Consider the following 26,708-nt stretch of genomic DNA (forward strand, 5'->3'; position numbering starts at 1 on the left):
TTTGCGGGGCTGGCTAGCGCGATGTGGGGGCAGGCTGGCCTCTTGTGGAGCGGGCTGGTCTTTCGTGGGGCAGGTTGGCCTGCTGTGGGGCCGGCTGGGGTGCCATGAGGGTCCAGCCGAGGGACCGCACCCTCTCCGGGACCCCCTGCCCGCCCGTCCGCCCCCGGCCGGCCCCTCAGCAGGGCCCGGGCCGCGGCGGGGCCAGCCCGCTCCCCGTTGCCATGGCGACAGCAGCCCCCCCGCCCCGCGCACCCACCCAGCAAAATATTTTCGTCCCACCACGTGATAAAAACAGCTCCCCCCACACACACACACGTGACGGAGGACGAGCGATGTCAATCAAAACCGCTTTTCTCCAATCATCAGCCGCTCCTCGGGGCGCCGTCCCGCCTTCCGGAAGTCGGCGCTCCAATCGGTGCCGGCTCCCGTTCCAACGGTTTGACAGAGGCCGCGGAGGGGAGCGTTGATTGGGCGTTCCTTTCAGCCAGTAGTTGCTCAGCGACGCAGCCGGGCTCCCGCCTCACTAGAGCGCGGGCCAATGAGCGAGCGGGACGCTCCTTCCCTCCCGCCCCCGCCGCCCGCCCCCCAGCACTGCGGTAATATGGCTCCGTAGCGAGCGGCCCGGGCCGGTGCTGCTGCCGCCATTAACCCCTGGGTGCCCGGCGGCGGCGGGGGGGGAGCGGCCCGCGGAGCTCATGCGCAGCCGCTGCAGCCGTTGCCCGGCCGTTGCCCTGCCGTGAGGATGAGCTCGGCCGCCGGCCCCGCCGCCTTACCCCCGGGCTCCGCCACCCGGGCCTTGCATGTGGAGCTGCCCTCGCAGCAGGTACGGCGGGCCTCGGGATAGGGGTGGCCCGGAGGCGGCCCTCAGCTGGGGGGATGCCCTGAGGTGAAGGGGGGGGTGTGCTCTCTGAGGTGTGGGGGTGCCCTGAGGTGAAAGGGGGGTGCTCCCTGAGGTGTGGGGTGCCTTGAGGTGAAAGGAGGGGATGCTCCCTGAGGTATGGGGGTGCCTTGAGGTGAAAGAGGGGGTGCTCCTTGAGGTATGGGGGTGCCTTGAGGTGAAAGGGGGGGATGCTCCCTGAGGTGTGGGGGTGACCTGAGGTGAAAGGAGGGGATGCTCCCTGAGGTGTGGGGTGCCCTGAGGTGAAAGAGGGGGTGCTCCCTGAGGTGAAAGAGGGGGTGCTCCTGAGGTGAAAGAGGGGGTGCTCCCTGAGGTGTGGGGTGCCCTGAGATGCAGGGGTGGAGAGGTACTCCCTGAGGTGTAAGGGGGGGTTCCCCAAGCTAAGGGGATGCCTGAGGCAGAGTTCCTGAGCTGATGGAAGGCAGGTCCCTGAGGCAAGGGGTTTTGAGCACCCTTCTCTTGGGCTGGTAGGAAGATGAGAGGGTGAGGTCCCCTTTGCATGGGGCAGGGGTCTGTACCCTTCTCCTGCCAGTACGGGAGAGTCAAAGTGGGGGTTCCCCCTCCCTGAGAGGCTGCTTCTGTGCCCACAGAGATGCTGGGTGCAACGTAAAGCTGGGAGTTGCGGCGTAGATAACACCCAAATAAATTGGATTTAAGCTTGGGTAGCTGATGAGGCGGGAGCGGCTGGGGTGCCCTCTCCTCCACTGTGGTGTCTCTTAACGGGGTGGGGGCTGAGTATGGATAACACATACGGTGTATTGTGAAAAGTGGCGAAATGTTCTCTCCCCATCACATCCTTCCTTCAGCTAACTCTGTTTTTCCTGTTTGCTGATAGTTGGCTTTTGGTTTACTGGGCAGCCGTCCCACGTTTTAATTTTGGAGAGTATTAGAAGCAAGGTTAAGTGAGGAAGTCTAGGCTCTGCGTGAGGATTTAGCAATCCATATCAAACTAAGTCTGTGCCCTTTCCCCTCTTGCATGCAGTGACTTTAATTGTATGGGAGCTTAAGCAGGAGTGGTGGAGGGGGGAATAATTACTTAGCAAAGGCATGCTTTTCTTTAGAAATACTGCAAGATGTGAGTCTGCGCTTGAAGTTTTGGTTCATTGCCTCGGTGCAGTCGACGTTATTAAGAAGTAGACACCTGATCTGAGTTACTTGAGCTACCTGTTACCAGGTGTGAAAATGAAGAGTTAGTAGAGAAAAATCAATAGATGTCAACTTGAAATGAAGATATAACTGTTCCTCAGATAAACATGATTTACCAGACATCCACTTAGGGGCAAAGGGAGGGAATGAGAATGGCTCTTGGCCCCTGGAGCCATGCAAGTATTGACCCTAATTTGAGAGCAAGTACTTATTCTAAAATGTGGGCCTGTTCTATGTTAATGAACATAAGCATGAGCACTGCTTTGGATGAACTTTACAGGGAGCAGTGGGTCATTCAGGAGATCAAGTATGGCCTTCTCCCTGCTGAAGTTTTGGTTTTATTCTTTCCCAGGCTTGTGCAAGAACCAAGTGAATGCTGCAGGGAGAAGCCTTAGTTATTAGTCATTGGACTTCATTTGTGAAAGTGAGACCAAACCACAGTCTTTTTTTCTAGGAGCAGAAACTTTTGTAGGAGTCTGTAGGAGCAGAAACTGAATCATCAATTATAGGATGTTCCAGTCGAGTAAATATTTAGTTTAAGCCACGTAGGATGCTTGTATGGGTGCTGAAGAAATATTAATTGTAGCAAGTGTAAGGCTGTGACAAAGTCTGAGGTATTGTTTTGCTGTGTGCTCTGCAGATGTAAGCACCGTGTGCTGAGGTATCTGTATGCTGTGTCAGTGCTTCCAATCAAATCAAGAAGCTCCGCAACTACAGTCGAATACACTGATAACAAATCATCCTCTGTCACTGTATTATTTGAGCTTAAAAATCTGTTACTGAATTGCAAGATACCTTACCCTGAAGGGGCTAATCACCCTGGCGATATTTTACTGCAGAATCATGAAAAAGAATGGAAAAGTCATTCCAGTCTATTGTACCACTTCTATAATGCAGAAATCTGGCTGATCTGAGAGTGGTGCTACGTAACACAAGGTAATTGTTTGCTACCTGCCAGCACAGAAATCAACTCGGTGATTTGTTTTAGTAGGCAATTTTCTCTAGAACACTCAGTGCTGCATTTTTTGACTATAAGGATGAGAGTAAGATGATCTGAGTCATGGCTATAAATCTCTCTAAAGACCAAATTCTCAAATGTGAACTTAAGGGGAGTGCTTTTAATGACTGAAGTGACTTTTTAACAACTGAAGTGTTGAAGGTGTAATTTGGGTTTAGTCTAGACTTAATTGTGCCAGTGAAATTCACGTCGATTAGAAAACAAAGCTCCTGCTAGTGACACATTTGCAGGAGTGAAGTGTCATGTACAAAACCTTTTGCCAGTGTGACCACACTTGTGTCAGACTGACTGACCTATTCTTTAACTTGTTCGTTGGTGACAGGATGACCTGGCCTAAGGATGCCTATTGCTGTTGTATTCTGCATTTTAAGTGGGAGAAATAGAGGATATGGCTGTAAAGAAATGCATCTGGTTAAGCATAAAATTCCAATTTGTATCCCTAAGTAACTGTGCTTGGATGTCATTTTCTTTTGCTGGAAGAGTGAGTCTAACAGAACTGAAAATGTGTTGTGAAGTAATTACGCTTTAAAAGCAGAGATTCTTTAGCATTATCTCTTCCTAGTTGCTCGATGCAAGAAAGCCAGGAGTGTCATGATAACTTACATGATAACTTGATTTCTAAATGCTGAAAACAAACTTCTCAGTCCTCTTGTCATAAGCAGCTCAAAGCAGTGGTGGGTGGGGGAGCCAAACCTTTCAGACTTTTCTATTCTAGATGGAAGGGGTTGGACAAAAAAATGCAGTCTTAACATAGAGAGCCAGTCATGCTGCAGTCAAATGATCTGTTGAATGTTACTGTGCTAACTGCTGACCAAAACAGGTGTCATGTGTGGTTGTCTAGAGACAGGAAAGCACATCTTCGTGGACTCCAGCACTTCAAACTTTTTCTTCATGCTGAAATTGATAAGCTTTAACTATCAATTCCAACATTAGAGAGACTGAAGCTTTTAATGAACTATGAGAGAGGGTTTGAAGACCTGCAAGCTTGAACTTGAATTGCATGTACTGTTGTACAAACAGCTGTACTGATGCATAGTTTGGAGTGAGTGATTAGGGAGTTGTAAGGAAGAAAAAGAACCCATACTTTTTTTTTAAACAAATGATTTCCAGTCAGTCTGTGGTTCAGGCATTCAGTCAGATCCACGTCTATAGAGTGAAGCATCCCTCTTGTCTAGATGGCTAACCAGGGCTCGAATGAAGTACAGGTATAGTTGGTTTTGGTTTTGGGTGGAGCAGAGGAGGATCCCTCAGAAATAATGGCTAGAACCATTTTAGAAAATGACAAAAATGTCCCCTGCTACTTCATTGTGATAAAGATAGATGACAGAAGAAAAGCAAACAAAACCCAATGTGGATTCCAGTGTAGTAGGTGAGTACTGAGTCATATGCGTAACAGCTTAGCACTTCTGTGACTGGGCTGATGGTAAAGTATTTCAACAGCTCATTCCCAAGTGGTTTGACTGTACACCAACCGCAGGGAGAACGCTCATCAGCTGGTTGCATCTCTGCCACCAGTACTTGCCAGTTGTAAGCCAAAAAGTTTGGTCTGCTCATGTTGCTAATTTCCACTGGCCTGATTGATGATCAGTTGCAAGAAGCTTTCTTCTGAAGATCATCTATGGCTTACTTCCAAATTATAGGGGGAAAACAATACGTGATGTTTAGACTGTACATAAGGCAGTCCTATAATGGGACTGCAGATCACCTCCATCTATATCTGCTTTTTTCCCCAGGAAACTGTTCAACTCTTGGACCCACATTATTGATACCTTGATGTAAGCAATTTTCTGCTCACTGGAGATACCCAGGGTAGTGGGGGGAAAAAAGCTAGATATTATAGATACTAGAGGATACACTAGGAGCTGTACACAGAGTTTTCCATCAGGAGTTTTAGTTCCAGTTCAGTGTTGGTCAGTCACGTTTTAGTATGCCCTGTGTAGTGATGTCCAAGGTGGGTTACCACGATGAGCTACTCAAAGACCCTGCATGTACTGCGTGGGAGGGTGCATGTGAGGAAGTTAGATAAGCTCTAGTGAATATGGATGTGGTGGTAAGAAGGGAAGGGGTAAACTGTACCACTGTGCATAGCCGTGAATAGTGTTAGACCAAAGTCCAGGTGACCCAATATCTTCTATGTCTTTCAGTTCATAGACATCTCTTGTCAGATGGTGAAAGTTCCTGTGGAAAGGAGCAGCAATGAGCTTTCCGCCACAGATGTCAGAAGTAGGTGTTCAGCGCAGAGCAAAACAGAGCAAACAGTGAAACTTCCCAAGGACGCTCTGTAGCCTCCGTTCCCTTTCAGACTGGGATTCATAAAGAACCAGTTGAAGTTTGATGGATTTTTAGGAGCCCGAGAGCAACGCTTAGCAAACATGGCTCCTGTAGCTTCCATGCTAGCTTAACTCTGGGAGCAGTTTAGCTCACATAGTGCAGGACAGAGGTTTGAGATGATAAGGGCAAGGGACCTGAACTGGTTCTGTGATGAGCCATGTGAGGCTTCCTTGCACTCTGAACTTCAGCAAACTGCAGAGCATCACATTTGTTTATACTCAGTACTGATACAGACTTGTCAGACTAGGTGCATGTTGGTTTCATGAAATGCATGTTGGCATTTCCAGTAGCTGGGTAAAAGTATCATGTGGCCAGGATATGTTTTCTGCCATCCCACCACTGCTCAAACAATGGGTTATTCCCGCCCTAAACCTGTTTGGCAGGCAAGGGTCCTTTGTTTTGAATACTGAAGATGAAAATCTTATTTAGGAATTGAAAAACTTCTTTCAGCCAAAGTTCTGGAGCAGACCCCTAACTGGTAGGAAGAAAATCCCCCCAAATCTACTATGAACACGAAACCACGCTGTAATGTTTACCTTCAATGAACTGGTTGACTGTAATAAAGGGATTGAATTCAAAGACTGGAATGTCCTTTTCAGGTTTATACTCTTATTCCATGATCCTTCCTATAAAGAAATGGGAAGTTGATGACAAGATCTGAATGTCTCATTGATGACCATAGAAGTGAAGATTCTATCCGTTCTGTAAAATTTCTTGTACAAGAAATGTTCCATTGAGCTACATTTAAAGAAATGATATATACTAAACATTTTGTCTTTGAGCTTTTGGGATTTTAGTAATTGCATGAGCTTAATGTACACGCTTCAGAAACTTGTATTGCTACCCTGTTTGAACCCAGGATGCAAAGGAATGGAAGTCATGAGTGAAGTGAACTTTAAAGCAAAACATGTTTTTTGTTTTGAAAGTACTTCTGGAAAGAACTTCCCAGGAAAAAAAGAAAAAGTACTTCTGGATTGCAGGTACTTCTGGATTCCAATAATAAATAAAACCATTCTTTTCAGCAGTTGGAAGTGACCTTGGATATATGTTTAGATACTTGAGGTGATCCAAGTGAGTAGAGGTAAAGCAACACGAGAAGAATATGGGTGAATTAGAACAAGGCTAAAATTTCATAGTTACTTTCTTTAAAGATGCATACCACTGATACACAACAACTTGGGTAACATGGCAGAAATGGGTGATTCAAAGTGCGCTGGCAAATGAGGTTGAGAGGTCTTGTATGTGGGAGAAGTGAAGAAAGCTACTGTACGGGCTGAGGGCTGCAGGTGAACTAGTTTTTCAACTAACACAGAGCGAAAAGAGCGTCTTTTTTTGAAATAGTTTTATATAGCTATTGTTATATATTCCACTGAGTAATATGAAAACAAAGACTGACTCTTAAATATATTATTTCCTCTTTCCTACTAAATATGCTGGGGGAAATCAGAATAGCGGATGGAAAGTGTCGTATTTGAATATTGCTTTCACTTCTCTTTGACATGCACTGTCTTTAAACGCTGAGTGAGGAGGGAAGTGCTGCTCCAGTAAAATACGACGATGTGAGTGTTGATCTGGTGATCTTACACAGTTGTATCCATGTCCAGCTGTATCAATGTCTACTGTTTGTTAGAGACAATTAGGAGGAAGTAGTTGTTAAATTATTGAAAAATTGTAACTGTAGCCCAAAAGGTTGGCTGTTAATCTGGGGCTAGATTTTTGCTATCTGCAGTGTACTTTTTTTTTTCTCTAAGGAATGCAAATGTATTTTGCAGACTGAATGATCTGTCCATAAGTTAGAGGGAGACTGTTCTATCAGAAAGCTGTAGTAAATCAGTTTTGATGCTTTATTCAGGAGATTTGTGGGGGGTTAGGGAATGCTCTTAATGAGTGAAGGAAAGGTCTTGGTAGCTGATAACTGAGGACTCATTCCTTATTTATGAAGAGAGGCTTACTGGTTTGCCCTTGGTTTGTCATCCAGTAACATGATAAACATTAATATGCTTCAGGTTATTAATCAGCGTATGCTGTTTGCTTGTGCAACTTGGTGCATACTTAAGTGGTTCTTTAAGGTCAAAAGTGCCTTTGCTTTGATTTTGCTGATAATTTATTCCATAAGGCCCTGTTTACTTTTTGGATCCTTCCTTCTGAGCATAGTCTTGTCCATTGCTTAATTGGTATCCCCAGGTTATTCCCACAGCTAATATGGACTAATGCTCTCTTGCCCGAGGTGATGTTAAGAGGCTTAAGGGACTTCTCTGAACTGCTACAGTGCGTTATTAATGAGGTAGGACTTGCACCCCGATGTTCTCTTTCTACACCATGGCATAGTTCCCATGTTGTGTCAAAGAAGCAGTTACAGTTTTGGTCTTTCATCTTGCAAGTGAGTAAATATTTATTTAGACAAACTCAGAGGAAAACATCAATAAGGAAAGATGGTATTTCTAGCTGCTGCTTCTTAAAGGTCTTGGTTGAAGATGGAAAGACTGTATATCTAGTTCCTTGTTATTTGTATCTTATATAAACACCTAGCAAGAGGAGCTTTGTCTGGCCAGTGGTCTGTGCTTATAAGTTTTTTCTTAACTCTAGTTCAGAGCAATTTTTTAGGGTGTGCTGACAGTTTTTATTCTTCAGAGTTGTGGTGTTTGCCAGCTCGCTCGGTCTGTTGCTCTTGATGTTGTAGTGACCATAACCAAACACAGCTGTTGAAACAATACACAGAAAGAACTTGATTTGCCTAAGTCCCTGCATGGGCTTATGATTTTGCTTTTGAACCCTTCCTGCTAATACTACATTTAAGTAAATTCTGTGTTTTGAGTATTGTTTTGTCACACCTAACCAGCTATTCTGTTTGTATCCTAAGACTGAATACCCGTGTCTTCTGTACCTGTCCGTACTTTATGTTTTAAATAACAGGCTCTTTCAGTCTTTCTGCAGAGAGGAGCACAAATTTTGGATGTGGAGAGAAGGATGAGGATGCAGAAAATCAGTGAAGAGAGTGAACATTGTGGGCTTGCATTGAATATCAGTTTTGGTCTTGGTTGTCTCATTGGTTCTGAGCTCTAAAAAAGCAGTGTAGATTTTCTAGATGTGATTATGGTGTCCCAAGAGAAAATTTCTTGCTCCTGCTGGACAGTTAGCAGCTGTTTACATCGTTGCTTTGAGGTAGAAGTTGAGTTCTGAGTTGCTCCCCAGTGTAAATTCAGTTAGAGTGAGGAAAGAGTTTAGTGGGCTAGCTAGTAAGAGAGGGTGCAAGGGAGGATAGACCAAAGGGCATAGCTACCTTTTAAGAGTAATATATAGCTGTCTTAATTTTTTTCAGTTATTATGTAATTAGCTATCTTAATTATTTTCTGATACTACTGTTGCTGTTTTAAGTAGTATTAAAGGAGCAAGTTGTGCCATAGACTGACATATTTTGTTAGATATAACATTGACTTCACACGTTCCATTCTTTAACTCTGGGTTGAGCTAATGAAGGGCTCTTCTGCATTCAAGCAGCTGGAGAATAATTATACTTCTGCATGAGCCATGTCAAATATAGAGATGTTCCTTATTCTTCCTCTTTCACTTTCTCCCTATATGAATTAGGGAAGACTCGATGCCTTTTGGACATCTTCCATGTGCTGACTGTCCTCGTTGAAACTCTCATGGCAGTACAGAAACAGGAGTAGTTGTGGCGGAGTATGGATGATTAGAAACCTGTATTGAGCCTTAATGTGTTCAAGTGAAAGCTTTATAGGTGTTTTCTGTCTAACGTGAACCTTTCAAACGCCTTTCAGATGCCCATACATGTAAGGGAAAGGAAGCACCTTGATTTGTGGAACTGTAAACTAAAATCCACAATTGCATGTCTGTGAAAACTTTGAGCCCATGCTGATGAAAGTAGTTTTGACTTTTCTTGTGGTCATTTAGTCTGGGTAAATCACACTGCACAGATTCAATGTGTCTCATTCCTTGCATCAAATCTCTAGGAAGAGAGGGAAGGAAGTGGTGTGTGTGTGTGTGTGCGCTGCATCTTCACAGGAAAAAATGCAGTTACATTCCTACCATGCATCTTTGAGCTTGTGTTGGTCTCAGGTAGGATTCATAGCAGGCACGAATTTTAAAAGACTGTTGCCAGAAAGTAGCTATGTCTGAGAAAGGGAAATGAGTTACTGAACTGCTGTTGAGTCCCATCGCTTGACATGAGGAAATTGAGATACGAAGGGGGTGCAATTATAAGGAGATCCATGAGTGATTCATTGAACTAATGATGGTTGTGTAGCTTTGGGGGCCTTGCTGTATTCAAGTGTGTGCTGAAAGGACATTAAAATAGAATTCCAAAAATTCCTTATGGTGTGTCCTACAAAATTGCATATCAAATGCTTCTGCTTTGCTTCTGAAGTCGATCTGAAATCACATGTGATTCTCTTGACTCTGAGCTGTCAAAAGCTGAACTGTGGAAAACTGGTTAATTACAAAACTTCTAAATAAATCATCCTAGCAAGTGTGTAAATTGGAGTACAAGCATTGTCTTGTCTTTCCTGTGGTTTTAAGTAACAACACATCTGAATAGTATCTAAACTTCCCACTGTATGTTCCTTTGCTATTAAAGGCTTTGCAGACTTGACCCAAACCTTGTGTGAGGTACCTTTTTTTTGTAGTGGAGTGTATCAAATTGGAAAACAAGGCAGCTTGAAAACTTATATAAAATTGAATTAAGTATGAATTCCTGTCTATCATTTGACTTCCAAGAACTCGGATCGCATGACTGCTACTTAATATTCAAACTGGTACGGATGGGTGAAAGCAAGTAGTGAAAATCTGAGGAAGTAAGAAGCTGTAATAACGAGGTGTAGAGCAGTGCTGTGATAATAAATAATGCTCATGTTGGCTAAATACAGTTCAAATTTAGATAGGTTTTTTTTTTTAGAGCTAGAGCTTTTATGCTTTTTAAGAAAAAAAAAAAACCAACCAAACCTGAAACAACCTGGCTGCTGTGAGCTACAAAGCATGCAGAGCCCTATGTTTTTCTGTGACTTAATTATGACAAGTATTCAGAGACCCAAATAGCTGACCTTGTAAGCTCAGTTCTGTTAAGTTCGAAACAACTAGATTTGCTGTAGTAATGTTTGTGTTGCTAACTAATCTTTGCACCCTGCTTTAATGCTAAAATAGTTGGAAGGATTTTGCTTAAATTCTTCCAGAGCTACTGTGGGTCGTTAGGCAAGCAAGCTAGGAAACTCATAGGAAAGCCAGGTAAAACCAGAATACGTACCAGCTTGTACAGAGGTCAGAGCTGATCCTGACCTGAAAAGAATTTATGGAATATTCTCCCTTGAAATAATCAGGAGGAGGGCAGCGGTCTGAAAATCAGAGGTGGTGTCCAGAGATGAAGTCTATGTCTTGGTGTTTATGTTAAAAACTATCTGATAGGTAGGATGCTCCATTAAAGGCTAAGTAAGGAGAATTGGTGCTGAAATTGTAGCCAGTGTTGAAAGTCCTGTACAGTAAGTCTTCTGGAGAAAAAATGATTGCTTTTCAGGTAATCGGGCCTCTGAGAACCCTGAGTGGTGATTTGCTTTTGGCAACTTTGGGCTTTTTAAATAATTTCTGTAAATTTTGACTTTGCTTGTACAAGATGGTTTCCCAACCTTCTTGCACTGGTTTTACCCTTGTATTTACACTTCAGGCAAAAGTAAGGTGTTTTTTTTTCTTTCTCCCCACCCTCTACTTGTTCTTTGTTGAATCAGAAATGCTCTCTTCAAGCTGTATGATGCTTTGCACTTTACATGGGTTATATGGGATGTCACCAGGAATGCGGGGGTGGTGGAGTGGGGGGAAAAAAAGCCTTTTTCCAATCCAGCCACAGATTTATAAAAATTTCTTCCTGGCCAATTGAATTTAAACTTCATTCTGGAAAATGTATTCAAATTTACTAAGTTCTTTAAAAATTAGACTATTCCAGCAGGATTTCTGAAACCTGCTCATGGGCATGGATGCAGTAGGCCCACTGTCATTCTTTTATTAACATCTGGAAGAGTTTTCAGCCTAACCCTTCTTTCACAGAGGGGACTATTTGACAGCATCTTGGATGGCTGTTGCTGGAAGAAACTAAACTGCCTGCCTTGCTGAAGTTTAGATGCTCCTTTGACACCTTTGCAAGTTGATTTAACGTGTCAAAGTGCTAGTGTTTTCTGGGAGCAAGAATTCATGAATAGTTTTGCTGAAAGAGCCAGTGCTAAAGAGGGCAGACCATGCCACAGGGAGAGAGGGCGGGAAGAGGCAGATGTGGGACAAAAAGAAGACAGACCCCCCCCCCCCCTTTTCCCAGCAGTGAGCCATTAGATCATCTCAGCTGCTAATAAAATGATAGGCTCCATGTGATAAAGAATAGGCTTAGCTGTGGCCCATATTAATGACCCAAGCTTCAAAATTCATACTTGGAGCCTGGACTGGTAAGTGTGGTAGATCAGTAGCGAAGATAGAAAAATGGTGTTTGGCTGTGTTCTCATCCAGCTTGGATATACTTACATTATTATTTTTTTCCCAGGATCATCAGATTCTTGTAAGAGAATAATAAAGTGGTTAAGATGGAAGAGGAGTCAGAACTCTCCGTGCTTGTTTTTGCTACCCATTATGTGAGCTTGAACAAATAATTATGGAATTCCATGAATACTTTAGGCTGTTGTAGGTAGTCACTGTTCTCCTTGTGGTTCCATGAACAGTCCGGACCTTATGTTAACAACAGTGCACTTCTCTCTCTTGTTTTGACTTACTACCTTTTCTTCCCTTTCTCCCCGCCTCCCCCATCTCTGCAGTGATTTTTATTAATGGTACTGGATTGTTAAGACAAAAAACCGGTGAATAGCTTTGTCACTCATTTTCTCAGGCCTGGAGGGAAGCAAAGAGTGGTGTCTGGATCAGTTTAAGCCGTCAAGACACTGCAGTGTTAAAAAAGTCTGCCTGCTCTGTCCTGCTTTTGTGGTGGGCACAACTGTGTAGCTGTAGTGAGCTGAAATGGAGGAACTTACACAAGTTTCGAACTAACTTCTTTTTTTGCCAGCTTTATCTTGGTTAAATTCTCTGACCGTCACCATGAGACTGCACAAATACACAAGAAAACATAGTGCAGGATGGGAACAAGTGTCTAGATGCAGAAGGTGGCATTTTAGGGAGAGGTAGTGAAAGATTATGGTATCTTAAGTGTTGAGGGAACTAAAGCATGAAGGGACCAGGCAGTTTCAGTCCTTTAAACCTCAGAAGACTTGGTAGACTGTAGAGTTCTGGGATCATCTGATGAAAAGGCAAAGTATTAACAAGGTTGTTGATCAAAATACTTTATTCTGTAGCAGTCTGACTTGTTTATGGCCTGCGGTAAATCTGGAGAGGTTCCCAGAAAGTCATTGAATGGGAACACTAGATACATTAAACAACTGATAATAGTTCTTCAGAATGATGAAAACTGAGAGCTTTTCTTAAATAAGAAAAAAGACCCCTGACTTTTGAGAGAAGCTTGTCATTGCTGAGCATGGATGGTCTCGCTGCACTCCGTAGCAGCTCTGTCAAGATGCTGCTGTTGAATTCCGGGAAGCCAGTTCTGTGGCTGTGCAGGCATGAGGGATGAAACCTGATGATAGGCTCTGCTCTTCTGATCTCTTCTAAAGCTTTCCTGATCAGCCTTTCCATATATCTTTGGGATAGCTGTATGCTTATAACCTGTGATATCTTTACCTCCAGCAGTGTTTTTAAAATATAAGCTACTACTCAGGACTTCTTCTAAGGGAAAATTAGTGGATTTCTTCTCCTGGTTTGTAGTCATTTATTTTCAAGGTAGAAGGAAGCACTAATTTCTTTCATGTAGGTCAGTGTAGAGTTGCTCTATAGCAGTTGCTTTTACTCAATTGCAACTTAGACTGGCGATTAAATCAAATGATAACAAGGCCTACCATGTAATTTCACTGTTCCATTGACTTTCTTGGGAATTGCAAAGGACTAGGACAATTGTGGTAATGAAAATAACTTCTGTGTCACAAACCCCCTAGAATGAGCTGTTAAACCTGCTCTACTACTCTGCTAAGCAGTGATCAAGATAGGCCATCTTTCAGGCTGCCTGCACTAAATTCAGAGCCGTTGGAAAAGTTAAATACCCGTTTTAATGGTATCAATTCTGCTTGACAGAGCTTACCTAAATCAGTGCTCTGCTGAAAAACAACTTTTTTAGCAGTAGGATATCTTAAGATGCCTGGTGTAGAGTCTGTGATCTTCAGTACCGTGTTGCTGATAAGACTGTCGACTGTTTGAGGAGATAGTGGTGAAAATTATCTATACTCATCTGCATATTTTGCTTATCTTTTATATGAAAGCAGATCCTGCACTATCAGCTTGCAGACGCAGCTGGCCTTTTTTAAGTTATGTGACTCATGAGGCTGCCAAAGCGCTTACCATGGTTTTCAGCACTTGTATTTTGATTTTTAAACGGGGCTTTTTGGAATGGCTGTTCTGGCTGCAGAGCATCTCATCTGTGGGGGATCCTTCCTTGTGATGAATATTTGTTGATACTTTTATAGAAAGAGCAAATAGCTAAAACTTGTCTCTAATGAGAAGTGACTACTCTTTCCCACTTCGCCTAAAAGAAAAGGAAATGAAAACTCTGGATTATTTGCAGCTACTGTATTCAATGTAAAGTGTAGTGGGTCACTTCTCTATAAAGGGTTGCTTTTGCAGTTTGAAATGCACTGATACCTCATTGTGAACCGCTTTTCACTTTGCTTGTAGAAGTGCCAGGCTGTACGTAGCTCCGCACATATTTTAAGCTGGCAGTTTCATTTGAGCGGTCCTGTCTGCCTTTGGCTGCTTGTTGCTGCACCGTCCCCTTTCATCAGCACAGCTGCTTGTACAGCCACATTGTGAACCATATTGAGGAACTGATCCGGTGAAACTAACCCAGCAAAAGAGAGAGGTGGTTAGTTTTCATCCAGATCGGTTCCCCAGTGTGATTCACTGAGCAGCTGCACAAGCGCTTATTTATGGTGGTACAAATGAGGAGGGTGATACAGCAGTGCGAATAAGCAGCGGGGTTGGCGGCAGGGCGATGTGGCTAATGCCAGTGATAGCTGAACTACAACACAGTGTTTTTTTTGTTTTGTGTATTCTAATATCTTGAGCAAAAAATGATATGAAACACGTAGGAGGTAACACTTAATAGAAATTTGAAAATTCCCTTGAAATAATACTTTCTGTCACAGAACAGCTGCAAGCCCTTGATGAAGAATTTTAGAGCCTATTGAATTGTCTTTTGCATATGTCTTTGTAGCTGATGGTCTCCTGGCTAAAGCTATTTATCTTTGGTCAGGAGGGGTTAATTAACTCTGAATGCTGCCTCTGTAGAGTTCTGAGGAAATCTGAATAATGCAATATAATATCAGCGGCAATATAATGGGCAAACTGGAAGGTTTATTTTCAGGATCCAAGTCCCTCTGTCATCATGATCTCATACTAAAGAATGTGAACAAGAAAATTGTCCATGTAATTGGAAACTTGTTCCCTATCAGCTAGCCTAAATGGACAAGTAATGGGACAGGAGGGAGGAGGAGAGTGATGACTAAGTTGGTGATTTAAATAGACATTTATTACCTGTTGCATGTTGAGTCCTGAACTGTGTTGTGGTGTCACAGCCCCAAATTTAATGTTCCTCTTCCAGCTGGTTTGGGAAAAGTGAGACTTCAGACTTTGGGATAAAATTCCAGATTTTGAAGGGTGCAGAGAAGTCACAAACCATGGAGATAAGGACTCTGCTCTTGTCCAGAGATGCAGCTGTAGGTTATGACACTCTACAGCTTTTTCCAAACCTCATTGCATATAGTGAACGATGAGAAACTTGTTTGGCTTCGCTTGGGAGCTACTTCGTTGTAACATACTACTTAACCAGTCACACAATTACTTTGCAATCCTAAAACGACCTGGAGAAAGTTGCCTTCTTTGTTGGGCGCTATGTGGGCTATTCTTCTTAGGTTGTAAGGGATTAAAAAAAAAAAAAAAAAATGAAGGGAGGAATGAGCATGGTAGATGATTGATTTGTATGCTACTGAAGTTAATTAAAGGAGAGATATGGCACATAAAATCCTTGAATCATTTTTATAGGGAGTGCAATGTATATTCAAAGCCATTTCTTAAGGAGTGTTTAAGTTGCTTATAAAAATGGCCAGCAAAACTACACAGCTTTAAGGTTAGATTTGAAATAACGTACAAGATCCATAAAGGTTTTTTTTAAGTGAGGCTGAATCTTTCTGTTGACATTCTGGATAAGGAATTGGCTGGATGGTCGCACTCAAAGAGTTACAGTCAATGGCTCGATGTCTGAGTGGAAAGCAGTGACGAGTGGTGTTCCTCAGGGGTCGGTATTGGGACCGGCGCTGTTTAACATCTTTGTCGGCGACATGGACAGTGGGATCGAGTGCACCCTCAGCAAGTTTGCCGACAACACCGAGCTGTGTGGTGCGGTCGACATGCTGGAGGGAAGGGATGCCACCCAGAGGGACCTGGACAGGCTTGAGAGGTGGGCTCATGTGAACCTCATGAAGTTCAACAAGGCCAAGTGCAAGGTCCTGCACATGGGTCGGGGCAATCCCAAGCACAAATACAGGCTGGGCGATGAGTGGATTGAGAGCAGCCCTGCGGAGAAGGACTTGGGGGTGTTGGTTGACGAGAAGCTCAGCATGACCCGGCAATGTGTGCTTGCAGCCCAGAAAGCCAACCGTATCCTGGGCTGCATCAAGAGAAGCATGGCCAGCAGGTCGAGGGAGGTGATTCTCCCCCTCCACTCCGCTCTCCTGAGACCCTACCTGGAGTGCTGCGTTCAGCTCTGGGGTCCCCAGCATAAGAAGGACATGGACCTGTTGGAGCAGGTCCAGAGGAGGGCCTTGAAGATGATCAAGGGGCTGGAGCACCTCTCCTATGAAGACAGGCTGAGAGAGTTGGGGTTGTTCAGCCTGGAGAAGAGAAGGCTCCGGGGAGACCTTACAGCAGCCTTCCAGTACCTAAAGGGGGCTACAAGAAAGCTGGAGAGGGACTTTTTACAAGGGCATGTGGTGATAAGACAAGGGGTAATGGCTTTAAACTGCAAGAGGGTAGATTTAGATTAGATGTAAGGAAGAAGTTCTTTACTGTGAGGGTGGTGAGGCACTGGCACAGGTTGCCCAGAGAAGTTGTGGATGCCCCATCCGTGGAAGTGTTGAAGGCCAGGCTGGATGGGGCTTTGAGCAACCTGGTCTAGTGGAAGGTGTCCCTGCCCATGGCAGGGGGGTTGGAACTAGGTGATCTTTAAGGTCCCTTCCAACCCAAACCATTTTGTGATATGATTCTTGATACCAGTTTCTAACAAAATAAGACCATGTAGTTCTGCAGTTAAGCAGCTTAGGAGGTTTGGGGTTTTTTTGGTGTTTTTTTTTGTTTGTTTGTTTTTTTAATTTTGTGTTGCGTGTATATACTAGAGGTATCTGGGCATCCCATCTCAGGCTCTGTTTTTAGTCTAACTCATAAACAGACTTTGCAGGAATGAATCCACTGCCGGTTTGGAGTCTGTCACGTGAACAGAAATTTAATATTCCTCTTATATATTTCCAGGAAGGAAAACTAATATATCACTTCAGTGATATTAAGTGATATAAAGCGTCATCCTGTGATTCCAAAACAGATGATGGCCTTTCAACTCTTGTTAAAAGCCTTTTAGGAGAAGCTGCGAACAGAAAAATTGTCTTTCGATTGCAAAAGCATTTTAAATCCACTTTTGGTCAATGCGAGAGTGTTTCTTTTAAGGTGGATCCACACTTACAAATTAACAAGCTTTTGGGAAAAAGTAGTATTCTGTAAAATGAACTCTGTGGTAAAAGAATGCACTAAACCAGTTGTTTGAGGCTTGTAGGTGGTTTGTGGTGATTCAAAAAGGATAGGGAGCCGTTTGTCAACATCCCCATGGTAGATGGGCGAGACACTGGTAGGTTGAGAGATTGATTGGCAGAATATGATACTGAAGGATTTGGTGAAAACTTTATATATTTGAAGTGGCAGTTTGCCGAGTGCTAAGTTCATGGTAGTCTGTTTTAAGCCTGCAAGGGTTTTCAAAGTTGAAATAAGAACGACAGCGAAGCAATGATTTAAGAGTGACTGGACAGTCCTACAAAATTGCTTTGTTAACTAGTTAAATTTAACAATAAGCTAGTAATGTTAAATATTTGTCAAAGATGAAGGGCGTAGTATGCTTTGAAGCTGAGGATTTTAGCCACAGCTATTAAAGCTGTTTGGCACTTAGAGGGAGAGAGGTGGGGGAGAGAGATTGATTCGATCTGATGATTTTCATTCAAGATACAGTATCGTAGCAAACTAACTTAATGTTGGAGTTGGATGAAATCACTTAAACTAAAGATCCAAGAGATCCAAGGAGAAATTTGTATTTGATCCAAGAGATAAGGACTCGGTTATCCAAGCAGATGGTAGCTGACAGACATCACAAATTTGACTGTGCCCTTAGTTTTCCCTGAAAATCTGGATATGTCTTTCTGATGTATTTTACTTTTATTTAGGGTTGTTACAGCAGTTTCCAGGATTACTGTGAATGCAGGAAGCTTTGTTCAGCCAGTTACATATGGCTCTGGATCAGGTGGTGGTTTATTTTGGAGCTCTTTGTCCACTAGTGCTTGTTGAAAATAGTTTAGGCTAAGTGTTTCCAACGTGAGGATGCAGAACCCCTGCTGCTGTTTGATGCTAATAGTGTCACATATTTGCTTGAAACTGTGCGAGTAGTTGGGGTGATTTAGACGTGTGGAAGAAAAATTATGTGTAGGACACGAGTAAGAATAGCTTGTCTTGTATATCAGTGTTGCTTAATCTGAGCTTGTAGGTGCTAGTTGTTGCTTGTCCAGTCAGTTTCCTATGGCTTTGCTGAATGCTTATTGCTTACACTCGCTTTCTGCCAAATAAAATTGAGTGTTTGGTGGGATTTTTTTTTTTTGACAACGGTGCTTTGGAAATCATTAAAATGCTTTAATACAAACAAGAGAAAAGATTCAATTTCAATCTAAGAAAGTTCTTTAACTATTTAGGTTTTTTTCTTATTTTTAGCGCCGGCTTCGTCACCTTCGGAACATTGCTGCACGTAACATTATCAATAAGAATGGTTATCGCCTCTTGGATACGTACTTCACTCTTCACTTGTGTGATAACGCCAAGATATACAAAGGTAAGCCAGGCTTACTATTAACTTTTTTACTAGTTAATCTTTGAATTATTAAGATACGAATTCTCTGTCCTTTTTTTTTGCCTTGACAGCCTGCTGCCATTATTTGCCTCCCGTACGCTAACAGTGGAAAAGAGCTCTTTAGTTTCCTGAACTTCATAAAAGCTTTCAGTGTTAGCAGCCAAGGTGGCAAAACAGATGACAGATTTGGTAGAGTCTCTTCAATCAGCCTGTTTTTGTTGTTGCTCTCCTGTCCCCCCACCGATAATTTAGGAAACTTGGGAACTTCCAAGAGCACAGAAAAGTTAAAGCTTTTGGAGCCTTAGTTGCTTTGTGTGGGGGAGAGTGTTCCACTCTGTGCATACCAGTTATTTTACGGAGCATAAACCAGCACTTACTATTATCAAAGTTTTCCAAAAATAGAATTGTTAGCGAATGACACGAAGCATCCAGGCATCTGTTCTGCTTTTGATAACTGTGTTTGAGTGTTAGATCTCATTTCTCTTTAATGCTTTGCTTTCTGCTACAATGTATAGCTCTTCGTTGTGGAGAGATGTTATTAAAAATATATTTTTATGCTCTTTTTGGTATGATGGACAGTTGGAGCTTTGCAGGCAAATTTTTTCTCCTAATTTTTATTTTCAGCTAGTGTAGTTGAACCTTGCTTTTTTCCAAGGTTGCTGTTTTAGAAGGATAAGAATACATAACTTGAGCTTGCTACCTGGACTTTCTTCTGGCAGTTGGTTGAACCTGTAACCGATCACTATTTCTAGAGTGTTTGGTGTAAGGGACTGTTCTGCACTCCATCAAAGCTTTATCCTTGGACTCCGATGGACTGAGGGATGTTGTACAAAATCTGTATTCCAGCCTCCAGATCTGTCTACCTAAAGACTTTAAGCTCTTACTTTGGCTGGGAAAGCCAGGGTCCATGTGTCAGCAGTTGCTTATTTCCATTTAAATACAGGGTTCTTGGCACCTCTGTGAGGTAATCTGGCTGTTCGCTTTCTAAGCATCTGGAACAGGTCACCCTTGCTCTTCAGGAAAGCAGTGCAATTAGTTTATCCGTGCTGCACTCCTCCAGGAAGATGTTGTATGACAAACTAGTGACTTTGCAGACGTCGTCCAAATATCATAAAGGACTGGGTTACGTTCTTTCCCCGGAAACCAAAGCCTCAGTAAATCTTGAGGATTATCTTGGGTATAAAGATGAAATGCTAAATTTAGATAATGACTTCTAATAATTAAGTGTGAATGAGGACTTTTAGTCAAAAGCATGACTGCATTTTAAAGTCTTTCTCATGAATCTGTTACTGATAAACTAGACCCACTGGCATTTGTCTTTCATGAGTGTTACTTATTTTAGCTTTTTCTATTTCAAATACTAAGATTTGTATCAGTGTTTAAGCTAATCTAAAGGTGTTTTTTTACTCTTTTTTCTTTAGAATTTTATAAGAGTGAGGTGATCAAGAATTCTCTGGTAAGTTATTTTAATATGGAAAAACTTTCTTTTAAAAATTGTATATTTACCGCAGTATATTGATTTCTCTGCTGAATACCATAACTGTTAAATGTGTATTTCCACTCTTCAGTTCTGCTAGGAGCATCACGTTGTTCTCCTCCTTTTCAGGTTCTTTTCACAAGGGTTGGAATAGTGAGTTACTGAATAGTAGAAATGCATGTTCGTTTTCACAGCTGTGGAACAATGGTCTGTTAGTACTCCTGCAGATAGGACTAAACACGCCAAGGGCAGGGCATTTTCATGTGCAAACTGTTCAGTGCTCACGTTGAGCTTTACGATATATATCCATTTTAAATATTGAGGACACCAATAGGCAAAGTAATGTTAGCTGGACTTTTACTGGTTTAACTTCTTTCAGTATCTGAGAGTTGTATGCATCATAACTCAGATTTGTTTACAGATCATCTTTTTTTTTGCTGTTTTTGATGGTGATAGCAACAGAAATAGCTGCTTTTATTTAAATGTCTATGATTTGCTTATTCAAGGAGCATTTGTATATTACTTTGCTGGGTGTACAGATCCATTAGAAGCTCATGCTGTGCAGTTTAGCAACCTTGGTGTAGAAGCAGAGGCCCTGCTTGCAACACCCCAAATAAAGGAAGAGTCAAAACAGTGTTGCAGAATATACCACTGATTTCTTTGAACATCTTTTTGTTGTATGGGTGAACAGTAAGGAACATGTGCGTGCATAATAAAAATGTATATTCTTTGAAGAGCTAATAGCTTTAAGAAACTGAAGTTTGAAAATGTCTTAGAGTTTCTGAATTTTCCAGTTCAGATCAGTGAAGGGACCAGAACTGAACAGTTTATTACAACGGAGAAGGGGTAGGTCTCTTTGTGGGAGTAGGATGTAGCAAGTGTTGAGTAAGGGAGTTTGAAAACCTGCTAAACGGGCTTTTTAATGTCTGCATTAACAAGCTAGAACTGCACCATTTATAGCACACTGGGCTGTAAATGCTTTGAAAACCTCCTGAATGGAGGAAAAGCTGTCTATATCCTCAAAGCTGTTAGCTTGTCCAAGAGACAAGCTCCTTGAGACTTTAGGATTTTGAATTCTGCCTATCCTAAATCAGGAAAAGGAACAACAAAAAGGGAATCTAACCAAAGGAAATACGAGATGGAATGACAAAAATCTAAGTCAAAAATATCTTGAGCAAATTCCGTACATCATCTATGGGTATTTTAATGACCTGGTATTCTTGTGCCTGAATAGCTACCAAATGTCCCTGCTCCTTAGGAAAACCTGATTAATGCATTCCTTCTGTAATACTTACTGGGTAACTTTGTCCCTCCCTTCTTTTCAAAGGCATCTTATTCTAAATTACTTAATACCAGTTTAGAGATGCTTGGCCTGTTCCCAGCTGCTTAAGCACTAGAAGGAAAGGCTTGTTCTTTCATGGGATGGTGGGTTCCTGCCTTTTTGTTTTGAAGGAGCTACCATTTCTGTGTGGAGCAGAGGAGGGAGATACATATAAAAAGCACTTTCCCATTTCTGCATTCGGACACTGTGATTTGTGGCCTGTGGAAGTCCTAAAGTTGGTAGCTGGCTCTTGGCACTAGTAGTGTTGGATTGACTTGGTTTGGTTGCAGCTTGAGCCAATTACAACTGTTTCCACAAATCTTTAATTTAAATGTTATCAGAGGTGAGTGCAAGTTCTTGGAATGCCTCGTGTTTGCAAATCTGAGTTCTAGTGGAATAGGTGTTTGCAGTTTAGCTTAATGTATGCTGCTTCTGTAAAGCTTGAGATGCAAGTCTGATCTCTTGGAGTGAAGAGGAGCTCTTAGTGACATTTGAGGATTGCCATCAGCGTCAGTCAAGGAGGAGAAGAATGTGAACAAACCTGTCAATAAATTATGCAACCTTAATTATTGGGGAATAGATCAGTGTTTCAATTTTAACTTTTGCAATGTAAGCTATACCCTAATTTTCAGAAGCTGAATTATAACTTGGAAAGGAATGTTACTTCTACTTTTAAAGTTCCAGATTTGGCTAAACTGAATTAGTAAATTCTGAAGTAAATTCTTCAAAGCCTTGCAATGGAAGGAAGCAGAGCCCACTCTGAGTTTCTGAAGTACTTTACAGCATGTAGCTTTTAACCTAGGAATTCTCTCTAGAAAACAGAATAAGGAAGCAGCAGAGCCTGTTGGTTTCAACTCTGTGTAAACCTTGAAATGGCTGATGTTTGTTATTCTCAAGGTTTTCTTAATCTTTGACACGGACTTTGCTACTTTCTGAATTGTCACTAGATTTTAGGACTACTTTCAGCTTGAGTTGTTTTTATCCTTCTTTGAATACCTACAGAATCCGACATGGAGGAGTCTGGACTTTGGAATAATGCCTGATCGTCTTGATACCTCTGTCTCTTGTTTTGTTGTGAGGATCTGGGGCGGCAAGAAGGAGCACTTTCAGCTTTTGATTGAATGGAAGGTCAATCTAGATGGGTTAAAGTACTTGGGCCAGCAGGTAAAGTGAAAACAGTTTTTCTCAACTTTTTACGTAAGGAAACAAAACATCTGGATGAACAAATACACAGAATGCTAAGAAAGGAAATGAATGCGTTTGAAGGGCGTATTTTAAAGTTTGATTGCAGAGATTCATGTTAGCTTACCTCAGAGCTTTAAATCTTGACTAGCTGAATATTTTAAGTTATTGTTGTTGACTGAACCTCTTAAATGATACTGCTAGCACTCAGTGCTTTAAATTGCGATGCCTCGGTTTAAGGAAATAGCAATATGATTGTACATATAGTTAAATGAACATAGATCATAATGTTTGTGTATATTACAGTTTTAATCCATTCTCATAGTAATGACATCCCATCAAAGGTCTTCAGTCCCAGGGGCTTGCTGTATAAGATCTGTTTTAATTCTGGTATTTGTCTCTGACTAGTAGGCTTTTGAAAGAGGTGAAAAGTGAGGTGTTTTCTATATTGTGGAGCTTATAGTAAAAGTGGCTCAAAAAGAAACCTATATCACATAAATAATAAAACCACCAAAAAATACAGTGCCTTTTGAATCAAATAGATTGTCCTAATTCCAATGGGTACTTCTGATTGATTAATTGATAGGATCTATTTAGAATAGATCATAGTTTATTTCTCACTTTAAAACTAAATCTTTTTTTTTTTTAAATTGGGATGTTTCAAAGCCTGAGAGGAAAGCTTTATGGGGAATGACTGCTCTAGCTTCACATGGTGCATTGATCCTGGCCAGCACCCCCTGCATGGGTGGGCTGGGAGAGGGTAAGAGGAGCAAAAGTGAGGAAAAACTCATGGGTTGAGATAAAGACAGTTTAATAACTGAAAGCGGAAAAAAAAATAAAAAGGGGGGGGAGCGGGGGGAGAACAACACACAAGTGATGCAAAGGTAGTCAGTCACCACCTCCCACCAACAGACTGATGCCCAGCTAGTCCCTGAGCAACAGCTGCCTTGCAAAGACTGACCCCTGATTTTTTTACTGCTAAGCATGATGTTATAGGGTCTGGAATATCCCTTCGGTCAGTTCAGGGCAGCTGTCCCAGCTGTGTCCCCTCCCAAGCTCCCTGCGGGGGCAGAGTGAGAAACAGAGGAGGCCTTGATGCTGTGGAAGCGCTCAGCTAAAACACTGGTGTGTTACCAACAGTGTTTTAGTCACAGATCTAAAACCCAGCACCATACGGACTGCTGTGAAGAAAATTAACTCCATCACAGCCAAACCCAGTACTCTTCATATTGTAGCTTTCTTTCCATTTGTTTTTACTGGACAGAAGAAACGGCTCCCTAAATAATGTGCTCTAGTGCATGGTTTTATTTGAAATAATGTTCTTTACATTAATAGCAGGATATTAGCTATAATACTGAACACTAATTTTGTGTCTACTATGACCACAAAAGCCTAATTTTGAGTTACCATTTTAGGTAATGTCACGTGAAAGCTAATTACTCTTGAGACCTATGTCTTTGTTTAGTTCCGTAGTCTCTTAGTTATTGTTGCATTTCCAGCTGACAAAAATAGGAAAGATGCTCTGGCCAGTGTTTCTAATTTCAAGGTAGAATGGCTGAACATACTCAGTGACTGTTATTAAAGCTGTGAAGCAAACGCATTTTGTATGGTTAAATGCAGTTTTCTCTTAGGTTTCATGTGTGTCTAGAATTACAGGTGCTGAAAAACTGCATTTGACTATCAAACAGAGCAATTTATGCTCATTTGCAGTGTAAAGTCATAGTAAGCTGACCGTAAAATGATTTGTTTTCTTCTCTTCTTACAGATACACGCAAGAAACCCAAATGAGATTATTTTTGGTCTCAATGATGGTTATTACGGAGCTTCATTTGAACAGAAGGTAAGAGTATCTCATATTTGTTCTGGCTTGTTAGTACCGGTGACAAGCTGAAATTCAACTTCTAAACTTAAATTTTCACACTTGGATGCTCAGAACATGAAAATGCTCAGTTTTGAGGAAAAAATACTTTTTTTGACATGACAGATAAGAACCGTTATCTCACCTCGGTTGCATGGACATCTGAGCTGTTCTGGGAAGACTTAAAGCATAGCATTTTAAGTCCAAAAAAAGCCTGGTTACTGAAAGTAAGCCTTGACTTTACTCTTTGAGGCACACACTTCATTCAAACGTAGAACATTTTGAAAATGGTGTAGCTGTTAAGGCTCATTTTCATGGCAAATACAAAAGCACATTATGTTTTGGTTCTCACTCTTAAAACCAGAGTATGTAGCTTCTAAATGGGAAGCTATTTATTTGCTCTGTGTTGCAACTGTTTCACCCCATGTTGTTGTGTTGTGTTTTTTTTTTTTTTTTCCCCGAAGGCTCCACTGTAGTATTTGTGCTTGTTCAGCCAATATTGTGACCGCAGCCAAATTAATTATATGGCAATGCTGATTACTATATTGATGATGAAAAAGTTTAAACTTACCTACTGTAAATAGCACAGTTGACAGGGTTTTTTTAATCCCAAATTGGGGGTGACAATACTGTGGTATAGATAGGTTGTATAAGGAGTCCTTGGCTGGAGAGAAAATGACTCTTGACGCACAGCTACAGTTTCTGCATTAACCACAACCAGCAAGTCCAGTCTTGTGGGGATTTGAATGGAGGCAATGGCTTTATAGTCAGCAACACGGGTAACCGTTCACATGTGGGGAGAGTGGAGCAAGGGACAAGGTGGCGATGTGTGCAAAACTCTCTGGCTGTATGCAAGCCTCCAAACTCTGTTTGGTATTTTGATGGTTATGCTTCAAATTGTAGATGGTTTGGTACACAGCTCAGTCTCTGCTTCCTGGTGCTGTTAACTCAGTTTCCCTGAAGCAGGGTGCAACTCTAGTTTTTCATGATTTCAGTATTAATAAGCTGGGCCTGAATTCAGTGATGGTAACGCTCTCCTCTTTCCTGATTGTTAGTTGTCAGGACTTCCTCCCTAGCTCACAAGGCTTAAAAGTACATCTTGGTTTTGGTTCTTGAACATGCTCTGTAGCTAGGTTGCAAATACAGTCGTAGCCTATGTAGAGCACAAATAATCTCCTCCTCTGTCCTTCCCTATAATTTATTCAGTTCTTTCTGGCTGCAAGAGCTAGAAACTTATTTTGTCACCCTGATCTGTAGCTTCTGATTGCTTTCTTTGTCAGTTCCTTGACCTAAATCTCTTCTTGTATAGTACATACCTCCTGTTTTTAAGTGACTTGTCTGCCGTTCAAGCCAAACTAGTTGGCACAAGCAAACTCTTCCTGTAGCCTTCAGAAGCTATGTGCACCTTAGGGGTATTTCTGCTCTCAGTTCGTCTTGCTTTATAGTTTTCATGTCAATGCTGGATATTCTAAATATTATACAGCCCCACTTTGGTGGTTATACTAAGTATTACTTATGAAGCACCACCTGAAACCTTCTGTAGGAAAGGATTTTTGGTGTCAGGTTTCTGATCTCCTGCCGTGCTTTTTTCTTTCTGGTGGTCATGGTGGGTCTCTGTAATACTTCAAGACATCTTAGTCATAAGCCTCAATTTTTGAGATAATACATGGATGGAATAACACCTTTAGTTTCTTTGCACTGGCACATATGAAACTTCCTTATGAAAACAGATGCTTACAAATACCATTTTGCAAGTCTAATGAAAACTTTGTGCACAAAGGCACTTCAGTCAACGTTGGAGTGTCCTCTATTTTTGCACATCTCAGTATGGACAAAGTTAACGTATGGTATACTTGCTTATTTTTTTTTTTTCCCCATTGCTCAAAAAAGCCCTTGTTACTTTAATAATTCTTTGGACGATGAATTAATTGCCCAAGTAGATTTATGGAGTCTTACAATAAAGTGCATTTTATTAGTGTATTAAATGTCTTTGTGGTTAATTAAGACCACTTATGAGCCAAAATAAGAAAGTTGTTGGAAGCTGACTAAACCATTCTGGCAATATTTAATGAACTCAGAGTTTCAAAACACACTGTAGATGTACTTCTGAGCATTGCTTGATCCATCTGGAACTAAATGCAGATTCCCATTTTCTGTCCTGTGAGCTTACCTGTGATGAGAGGTGGGAGCCTAAAAGCTAGTGTATCAGAATAAACTGAAGTAGGGCAGGAGCATTAGGGACT

General features: G+C 41.8%; 1 protein-coding gene across 1 annotated transcript in view; it reads left to right on the top strand.

Moving 5' to 3' along the window:
• The first annotated feature begins 677 nt into the window (after positions 1 to 677).
• Positions 678 to 26,708, top strand: part of UVRAG (UV radiation resistance associated) — a 98,725-nt gene continuing 72,694 nt past the window's right edge. The window contains exons 1-5 of the mRNA XM_050902689.1: positions 678 to 823; positions 18,492 to 18,609; positions 20,049 to 20,083; positions 22,428 to 22,589; positions 24,373 to 24,447. Coding sequence (XP_050758646.1) covers positions 743 to 823; positions 18,492 to 18,609; positions 20,049 to 20,083; positions 22,428 to 22,589; positions 24,373 to 24,447 — 471 coding nt within the window. The 5' untranslated portion in view covers positions 678 to 742. The remainder of the gene's footprint in view (positions 824 to 18,491; positions 18,610 to 20,048; positions 20,084 to 22,427; positions 22,590 to 24,372; positions 24,448 to 26,708) is intronic.

The sequence above is a fragment of the Gymnogyps californianus genome, chromosome 1 (assembly GCF_018139145.2).
Source record: "Gymnogyps californianus isolate 813 chromosome 1, ASM1813914v2, whole genome shotgun sequence".
Taxonomy (NCBI): domain Eukaryota; kingdom Metazoa; phylum Chordata; class Aves; order Accipitriformes; family Cathartidae; genus Gymnogyps; species Gymnogyps californianus.